This window comes from Typopeltis vanoorti, chromosome 19, assembly GCF_054136105.1.
Source record: "Typopeltis vanoorti isolate ZY-2024b chromosome 19, IOZ_Tvanoo_1.0, whole genome shotgun sequence".
Classification (NCBI taxonomy): Eukaryota; Metazoa; Arthropoda; class Arachnida; order Uropygi; family Thelyphonidae; genus Typopeltis; species Typopeltis vanoorti.
In genome coordinates, this window is record NC_143567.1 from 104943824 (window position 1) to 104954446 (window position 10623).

At 30.1% G+C, this 10623-nt stretch overlaps 1 protein-coding gene across 5 annotated transcripts in view; it reads left to right on the top strand.

Moving 5' to 3' along the window:
• Window positions 1-8858, top strand: part of LOC150096422 (uncharacterized) — a 92287-nt gene extending 83429 nt beyond the window's left edge. For all 5 annotated transcript variants that reach the window (XM_090409325.1, XM_090409322.1, XM_090409323.1 and 2 more), the window contains 2 exons: window positions 2091-2178; window positions 5914-8858. In XM_090409325.1, the coding sequence (XP_090265451.1) occupies window positions 6578-7858 (1281 nt within the window). In that variant the 5' untranslated portion in view covers window positions 2091-2178; window positions 5914-6577 and the 3' untranslated portion in view covers window positions 7859-8858. The remainder of the gene's footprint in view (window positions 1-2090; window positions 2179-5913) is intronic.
• The last annotated feature ends 1765 nt before the right edge of the window (window positions 8859-10623 follow it).

Consider the following 10623-nt stretch of genomic DNA (forward strand, 5'->3'; position numbering starts at 1 on the left):
TAAATATTTTGTCAAATATTTATATTTTTAAATAACATTTTGTGAAATAAATATGACATTTTGCTTTCTTTCTTTACAAAATACCTTTATATGAATCGTCACATTTCAATTTTAGGAACGATTTTTTATTTTTTATTTTTATGAACAACAAATGATTATAAACTGCATTACTCGGTTTCCGATATTGTGTCTTTTTTAGTATCAAAAATTTATATCCAATGGGTATTTTACCAGAGACTCTTCGCCTTCTTCTTTTGCTGCAGCAGATTTTTTTTTTTTTTTTTTTTTTTTGTAGGATGCACATTACTATAATATCCAGTGCTTAACCACTGTAGATACGTTGAAAATATAATAGGAAGAATATCCTGTATGGAATGATTCAAAATTTATGCTCAAATTTAGGATTTTTTATTGCAATCCTGCTCCTTCTGTCATGGAACACAATTACATAACTACTTTAACATCTTTTTAATTGCATAATGTGGAATTCATATAACAGAATAATGACAATCACAATAATCATTTACAAATATTGTTCACAGTTACACAAGGTAGTTAATAAGATTACATGCTGTATTTTACATTTTATTAAGTATCCATATTTATTTCTTTTCATTTATTTGACAATGTGTTATCTTTATCATTTAGCTATTTACATTTAGACTATTCACATACTATATTTTCGGTTTAGTACAAAATGTTGCATAATAACAATAACAATAACAACAACAATAATAATAAATATCATTGTAAAAATAAATAAAAATAAATTATTATCATTATACATTTTATTTTATTTAATTTTATTATTTTTTTATTGATCTCTCAAATAGTTACATATACTGTATACAATAATTATCTTAAGTAACATTCAGTATATTATATTACAAGGTTCAGCACTAAGTGCTACATATAATGAAATTTCAATAATAATGATGATAACATAGTTTTTTGCTATCTTTTAAAATAACAATCGCAGTAATAATTTGCAATTACATAGTTCAGAGTTACACAAGTTATATAATATTACATGTAGTTTACTATTTTTTTTTTTTCAAAGTTTGAAAAAAAAAAACAACAGTATTTACACATATGCAACTAAAATATTATATTTCCTATTTTTCACAAACATACAATGTAAACTCATTATTTTCATATTTTTTTAATAATAAGTATAATTTATTACATTATTTTTTTATGTTACATAATAATATTATATTAATGATATTATTACATAATAATCAGTATCATCAGAATCTTGTTTATTTTTTATATACTTACTGACTGTTTAATAATAATAATAATAATAATAATCAGGAATTACTTGAACAATACCCATCGTAACAACAGAGACACAATATCGCTATTTACATTTAGACTATTTAAATATTATATTTTCGGTTTAGTACAAAATGTTGCATAATAACAAACACAACAACAATAATAATAAATATCATTGTAAAAATGTATTATAATAATAATAATAATTATTATTATTATTATTATAATGATGATGAGGAGGAGGAGGAATTACTTAAACAACACCCATCGTAACAACAGAGACACAATATCGTAATAAGAGAAGTGTATCTATTCTCGAAGATCAATAAGATTATTATTCTTATTGCTATTAAAAAAACTTAGTATGAAAGATGATTACTGATGTTATAAATGTATTGTGAAAAAGATAAATGAAAGCATTCAACATTCCGTAATGCTAACAAGTTCAAGAGAATTTGCAAATGTAAATTTTGATTTAAATAAACTACAAATTGAAAGATAATTGTAAATTGTAATATGCAGAAATTACTATATAACCGTTGTAATGCAAAACTCATAAATTGTTCTGTTATGATTACTATTAATTTTAACGTTAATTAGAATATTATATTTTCGCATTTATAATCATTCTAATAGCATGTAACAAATGTTAACTATAGTCTTTGATTTCTTTGAAAGATAATAAACTTTTGATATAATAAAATTATTATTATTTTAATATTATTATTAATATTTGTTAATATTTCACAGGTGTCGCTTCACTCTACTGCAAACAGAAATGTGAATTTTGTGCTCCTTGATATTTTCAGGTGACCTTCGAAGTGAACGGACGTGACCTTCGACCTGTCGGACAGAGGCTTCTCAAGGATATAAGGACTTGGAGACAACTAATTTCAGGTATGACTTACTGGTTTCCATTCTATTTACAATTCGTTGTTTTAGAATTCTTTCAATATAAGGCTGTCACTATCAAAGTACAAATATTGCTGTCAAAATGTAGGAAATACTTATGCAGATGCAGTGATAAGAAGCGGGCTATTAATGGCAACTACTTTCAATGTGTTGACTGTAACGACAACTTGCAGTCGGATTGGTCCCAGTTGTCTGAGTGCCATGAATACATGGAAAGCGAAATCCCTAAAAGTGACGAATCAGTGGGGCTTTGTAGCTCATGCAGAAAACGAACAAAACTAGCAAAGCAGATTAAGACCCAAATCAGTGCCAATAAATCATTGAATAAAGTCGACCCATCCAAAATACCTGATCTAACAGATTTAATCTCCTAAAGAATTAAACATAATGCGGTCCCTTCTTGGAGAACTCAGGTAATCAATAGAAAAAGAAATTGAAACACTAAAATATATGCAGCATGCATAAGCAAAAATAAAAGATCAGTTTGACTTAATTTTTTTTTAAAATTTAATATTGTTGGCATGCAAGAAGGCCTAAATTCTGAAAGAAGCGAAACAAAATATAAAATCACTTACGGAAACAAATCCAGCCGAATCAAAGATCACAACGCAAATATCCTAGTCTATCTCTCGTCGCAACAGGCTAAAGAAAGATTAATTAAAAGTAGCAAAAAAATATGGCTAACAACATTGAATATATGTTGTGCCTCGAAGGAATGTCATGGATAACTTGAACGATTATCTAACACCATACTACAGAAATCTGTTGTATCTTTACAAGAAAGAAAAACCAGCCAAGAAGTACAAATACTCAAAAATATACAAGAAGAAAACTGATCAATCACGAAAAGTGACCATCACTAATGAAAGTGAACTGAAAAAATTGTAAAAAAATTCCTTGCTTTTCAATACAAAATTCTTGACACCTGTCAATGAAAGAAAAATTGGTGATATCATAGAAGACCAGGTAAAACCCATTGTTTTATGTGTTTCGTAACTGTAAAAAGAAACTCAAGTATTCAAATGGTAAACCATGTTATATATTAATATACATACAATTAAAATATATTGCTTATTCTTTCAACCTTAAAACCTTTTAACAACTTTAAGCAACCCATAATTTAAGGAGATACAAACATTAACATCCTAACCACCAAATCAGCATTACTACGGCTCATTTAGATATATTATTCAAGTTTGGCTTAACAACAACCCTTTTATCTCATGCTAGATGGGAAATGATAAACGAAAACACAAGAATCCTGTGTAGATCATATTGAAGTTCACCTCAGAGAAAACAGACTTTTATCCACAACTATTAAAGCAAAACTAGCAGATCATACATCATTACACATCCCAGTTCTGGAGAAACAAACTCCAACTTCTTTCTCAGATGAAACTTTAAATAGATGATGTAGGAGTAAATAGGTAACCCATGGCAACCAATGATGCAGTGCGATGATACGGTAGTTAAAGATTACCCGGAAATTAAAGTTTAGATTGGCACCAAAAGAAAATCCAATCAGAAACACGCCGAATTAAATAACATTATTACACCTATACAATTAAATTAAATTAAATTAAAACTAAAGAAAAATGGATAACAATAAAGGAATCACGGAATAAAATATGAACTCCTCAACGACTGCTATCCAGGACTTTGCCAAACAGAGTTTTAGAAAGAAGCAATTAGCGTAAAAAATTTAATAATACAATCACGGAACAAATTACAAATTTAAGATCAACTATATCAAGTCATATATAAACAAACACCGACACAATTCAGACACAACAAATAAGACTCTCAGATTCCCCTAAGACAATATAAAAAGATTTGGCTACGGTGATCTCGAAAATCATTTTTAAAACATTCCATGGATATTATCAAATACGATCTCGAGATATCAACCCCTACTACGGAGTATCTTCAATCATTACGAAAATGTTATACTTAATATTTCAGAAATGTAAAATACCACCAGATCTAAAAACAGCAGTGATAATTCAACTACATAAAAAAGGAAAGTTCGATGAAATTAACAATTATAGGCCTATATCCACGTTGTTAGTAACAGAAGAGTCCATGTAAAGAATAGCGGATGAAAAAATTTCAAATAATATTTAATACTCAATACCGATATCGCGTTCCATTTCAAGTTCCATATTACTGAACGAGAGGGTTTGCTCTCTGTTAAGGTTTCTACCTGATCTCTGAGGAGAACCAACCAGTTCGAAACAGCTGTCAGGTCAGTGAAACCTTATCAAAATGGATCAATAAAAGGCAATTATATAGACGGCACCTATGTCTTTTATATGGTCCATACTAAAGCAAGTCGTGAATGCCGGGGTATGTATTCCCGTAAGCTCTCTGGTTAATTTACCTTACGAAAATTTCACAGTTTCTACATTCGGTTTGAAATAATAATGGTTCTATTATTCACTTGATTTATATAATTTTACATCGCCGAACTAAAGCCTTAGCCTTTTGGCTCTTTATTTTAGTAAATAATAATCATAAGTGTAAATTTAGGTGCTAATAAATTTTTAACGCTGGAATGAATTCAGTGGAATGGTTATTGGATGCTGAAATAATTTGAAAAGGAGACCATATCTTTTTTCCTCCAGAGCATGTGCTGGATTATCTAATCCAATGAGTCACACGCTGTGCTCGGTGCTGTGACTTTGTGACATATCATAGATGTTACTTTAAAAAAAATCAACAATAATGAAACAGTAGCTGAATGCATACACAGATGCGATTTATGCCATTTTAGTCTGATGAGTTGCTGTTTGGTCTAAATTACTTGAATCTTTTATAAGCACTTTTCGGTTATTAACAGCGTGCTGGATACTACATGTTACGATTTAGTTAATTTTTTAAATCTTGGTGTAAATAATAAGCCAACTTGTAATTTATCCACAAAACTTCTGGCCGGACCATTTATGATTCCATTTGAAGATTGGCAGTTTGGAGGTCGTTGTGTGCTGTTAGAAAATCTTACAAAGAAATCCACAAAGTGCATAATTTCTGCTTCATCCAAGAAGAAATAAACAATTTCGGTATGTAACGAGGCATGAAAAAAGAAAATAATAATAACGAAACCTACAGTGGGAAAGTCCATTTACCGTAGTTAAGGCAAGTCATAACTACTAAATATGGTAAATGATAAAACACATCGATATTTTTAAATTCATCAATTTTAAATTGCTAAGTTAATAAAACGCTGAAAACTATGTAAGAAGAACAAAACGAAAGGTTCAATACACTGTTTTCGTGTCACTTAATGTTTCAAATAGAATAAAGAGAGGTCTTTCTCCTCTCCCCAGTAGTTTATTTGAGTTATACGCATGGCAACAGTTCAAATGCACGTTCATTGTCTATCAGTAGGTGAATTATTTATTCTGCAGTTGAATTTTTACAAATTAACGATACATGAGCATTAAAATAGCAACTCTTTTTTTATGGATATTGTGGTTTAATCTGCAATATGTTGTATTAAATCATTTGAATACCATTGTTTTTGTTTGTTTTTCCCGAAACCAATACTACAAACATAATAGAAAAGTAGTGAACATCACTTCTTTATATAAAAATGAATATAAATGTATTAAAATCAGAGTATTAGAAAACAATTTTTCTCATAATTTCTGTTTATTACGAATACATTTTGAATTTGTATAGATTGAATATCAAATGCAGTTATTTTTTCCTTTTGTACAGATCCATATTCCATGAGAAGTGAATTCTGAAATAAAGAAAATTTTTCCCACAACAATAAAAATATTCAGGAAATCTAAAATAAGGTTTGACTAACAGAAGCAATTATATCAAGTAAAGGAAGTACTGTACTGTCAAATTAGCGACCATAATTTCCTATAAAAATCCTGTAAAGAAGTGAGTTGAAATTAGCAATTTTCCCAAAGAAAAAGGCATTAAAGAATTGATTTGAGAGATTAAAAACAGAGAATATTCAGAAGGAAGATAACAAATTACTGGTACTCTAATAAGAGAAAAGTTTTTAAAATGAAACTGAATGAAGAATACTTGGTGCATTGTAAAAATTTCAACAGATGTTGAATGTGTGCAACTTTTTTGAGAAACTAACAGAATTCTTCTTCAGTTGAAAGAAATTTTAGCAAGCAGGAGATCATAAAACACAATAAAACAAATCATCCAAATAAGTAATCGGTGATAAGTAATATTCGTAAACAAAATATTTTATCGAACATTTATGTACTCTTAATCAGCAGAATCCTTTCGAGTGTAATACTTATAGCATTCATTCCAGGGTCTATCTGAGAAACAAATTGTTTGACATCAAAAAACATTTTTAAGTTTTAAAAACAACTGAGCAAAGTACTTTTCGCACTCAGGAATTCGTCAAATGGATACAAGAATAGAAGCTAAGAAAGACCACTTTATGTGCACTGTCTGTGACAAAATATTTTTTCAATCGGAAGAACTTAACACACATATAAGATTTCATACTAATGAAAAATCATTCGAGTGTAGTATGTGTTGGAAGATATTTAAGAAAGCATCATATCTTAAGGAACACTTGAGAATTCATTCTAATGAAAGAGAATATAATTGTACATTCTGTCAAAAGAAATTTTCTCAGTCAGGAAATCTTAAAAGACACATAAGAATTCACACTAATGAGAAACCTTTGGAATGTACTATCTGTCATAAGCAATTTTCTGAGTCAGATTCTTTAAAAAGACACTTAAGTTTGCACATTAACGAAAAACCATTCGATTGTAGCATGTGCGGGAAGGAATTTAACACTGCATCACAACTTAGGGTACACTTCAGAATTCATTCTAATGAAAGACCATATACTTGTACATTCTGTCAAAAGAAATTTTCTCAGTCAGGAAATCTTAAAACTCACATAAGAATTCACACTAATGAGAAACCTTTCGATTGTACTCTCTGTCATAAGGAATTTTCTACTTCAGGTTCTCTAAAAGCACACTTAAGAATTCACACTAACGAGAAACCTTTCGAATGTACTATCTGTCATAAGAAATTTTCTGAATCAGGTTCTCTAAAAACACACTTAAGATTGCACACTAATGAAAAACTATTCGACTGTAGTATGTGCGGGAAGAAATTTAACACAGCATCACATCTTAGGCAACACTTCAGAATTCATTCAAATGAACGACCATTTACTTGTACATTCTGTCAAAAGAAATTTTCTCAGTCAGGAACTCTTAAAAGACACATAAGAATTCACACTAATGAGAAACCTTTCCAATGTCCAATGTGTGAAAAGAAATTTTCTGTGTTAGGAACTCTTAAAATTCACATAAGAATTCACACTAATGAGAAACCTTTCGAATGTACTATCTGTCATAAGAAATTTTATGATTCAGGTTCTCTAAAAATACACTTAAGAATTCACACTGATGAGAAACCTTTCGAATGTAGTATCTGTCATAAGAAATTTTCTAATTCATGTTCTCTAAAAATACACTTGAGATTGCACACTAATGAAAAACCATTCGACTGTAGTATATGCGGGAAGAAATTTATCACAGCATCGCATCTTAAGGGACACTTGAGAATTCATTCTAATGAAAGACCATTTACGTGTACATTCTCTCAAAAGAAATCTTCTCAGTCAGGACCTCATAAAAGATACAAGAATTCACACTAATGAGAAACCTTTCCAGTGTCGAATCTGTGAAAAGAAATTTTCTCAATCATCTCAGCTTAAACCACGCATGAGTTTCACCATAGATAGACCATATAATTGAATAATCTTTAAAAAGAAATTTTCTCAATCATCTCAGCTCAAAAGACATTTAAAATTCATAACAATAATTAACCATTCGAATGTTACTACCTGAAAAAATAAAATTTCTAATTTAGGATATTTAATTATTAAAACAGATTTAATAAACCAAACTAATGAAAGAACTTTGAAGTACAATCTGTCATAAGAAATTTTCTTTTACAGAATATTTAAAAGAACACTTCTGAATTCATAATAATAGGACACAATTCCACTGCATCAACTTCTCACCACGAAAAGGTCATAAAACACACTTAAGAACACACATTAATGAGAAGCGCTTGAAATGTATCATCTGTAGTAAGAAACAGCCAAAAATGCATTTTGATGAGAAACTGCTCTGATGTACATCTCTGATTTTTTAGCTTAAGTTAACTTAAAAATTATTTAATTCTTAGTAATCCAAATTTTTTTTTTTACTTTGGAATAAGAAAATATAAACAATGAACACACTCTCTTCATACACGTTCTAGGATTTGCTCTTCGCATACGTTGTCATTTTTACCATTTCTTGTGAATATGATGAACAAGACAGTTAATAGCAAGAAAAAAATCAGTTTCTGCGAGGTTTTCTTAGGCTTATATAATCTTTTTCAGGTCATCAATTGCGATATTACGAAAAATTTATGTGTGTCTTGTAACCGGAAATTTTGCAATATGGAATTTCGAAAATATTTTAATCTTTAAATATAACTTAAATATTAATTAATTTCATCTTTATTCTCATGGAATGAGAGGTCCTAATCCTCATACGTTATATAATGAAAACTGTATCTCTAAGAAATTCTGCTAACCTTGTCCAAATGATCTCTCTCTCTTTTTTCTCTATCTATCTATCTTTCTATCTATGTTTGTTTCACGCCGAAAGAGTTATAGCAAAGCAAAAATAAAGAATAGTCATTGTTAAGTATTGTACATGATTAATATTTGTAGATCGCCAAAAATTGCAGATGATCATTTGTACATAATTGATATCTGTACTAATTTTAATAATATGTGTGATTGACTGAACAGAGCATTATTGAATTTTTTTCATTTAAATGTAAAAAAAAATATTGCTAAAAAGAAATAAAAAATTACATTTCAATGTTGTGTTCTTAATTGTTTCTTAATCAAAAATAATAACAATATTTAAGTCTCAGTGGTAAAGTATAAAACCTTGAAAATAGCAATGATAAATAGCAAACTTAAGTATTCTGAAGCTAATGATGTGAAAAAAAAACGTCAAATTAGGTTTCAGGATTGGATGTGAAAAGTACAAAGGTTAACCAAGCTATTAATTTGTCTGATTTCCCACTTTTCATATTTATAGTAGACTTTCTTAGATATTTTCAAACAAGCACAGCCACCTTAACCAAATTATTATTTATATACTGTAATTCCTATGCTATGAGTGACACCGGTCACTCATATGATAGTCTGATATTGTAGTCTGATATTGCTTGCAATATATAATCTCTGTTCACTTTTTAATCTCTGGTTTCAACTTTTCTTGCACCCTCTTTCTCGCTGTCTTCTTTCTGATCTCTTGGATTTGTTATCCTTGTATGGTGGTTTATGTAAAGATATAATCCAATCTCTGAAGTCATTTCCACTGGTGAATTAAGTTTCATATCTTATTAATTACATTCCATTTCGCCAATCTGGAAGAAAATGTGAAGTATTTGCTGAGAGAAATGCCTTGAAGAATATTGTTCGTCTAGAAGCCATAAATCACTTGAAGTACTACAACGTTCTTCAACTCCACAAATCCAACGTTTTCTAGATCTCATTACAACCAAATTCCTTTCAGATACACCGCTGTTGTTACCCCTCCTCATAGCATCACAGATCATAGTATCTTGAAGGTGATTAAGATGGTTACCATGTGTACGCTTACATAATACTAGTAAAATACACCATACAAGCTTCATTCGCTCCACACGGAGTATTCCTTGGCATTAATTGTCATAATGCAATGTTGTCACGATGTCTACTTTTATATAATGATACAACATTAAGCATTGTTATAATACCTAATTGCCTGCATAGCTCAGTGGAAAGTAGCGATTGCATCCATTGTGCAAGCCTGCTGTAGAAAGGCTTAAGTTGAATTCCGGTCATTGAATAGAGGAACTTTTATAAGTCTTCCACTAATTCCTGAGTTAGTCGATATATGGCATGGGCAAACGGAGTTTTCTCCCGAAAAACTAAGAAAATCAACCTTAGAAGCCACACTATTTCAGAGAGTAGCATATTGTTTTAGGCTGAAGAAGTACCACAATATGGCACCAATTGTTTGCAAACTCTTCACTGTTTGCGCTTAAAATTCAGTGATGATCTTTGGCCCGTTCTCTTCTCTATCAACTCAGATGAAGGCTGCCAACACCTCGTACACTGGCCGTAAACTTCTAATATCCATGTGTGTTATCATGAACTCGAAAGAAAGATCGAATCTAGAGAAATATCGCTCGATTCATTCCATATTAACAACAGCCTTAGCTATAATCTTTCTCACGAACACATTGACACTGTCTAGTATTGTCGCACTCGTGACAGCTCACGCACGTAGTCAACTTCAATTGGAACTGCAGCATGCATTCCTGTTTTAAAATGTACTATTGCGTTTTATACTAGATCTGTTTATG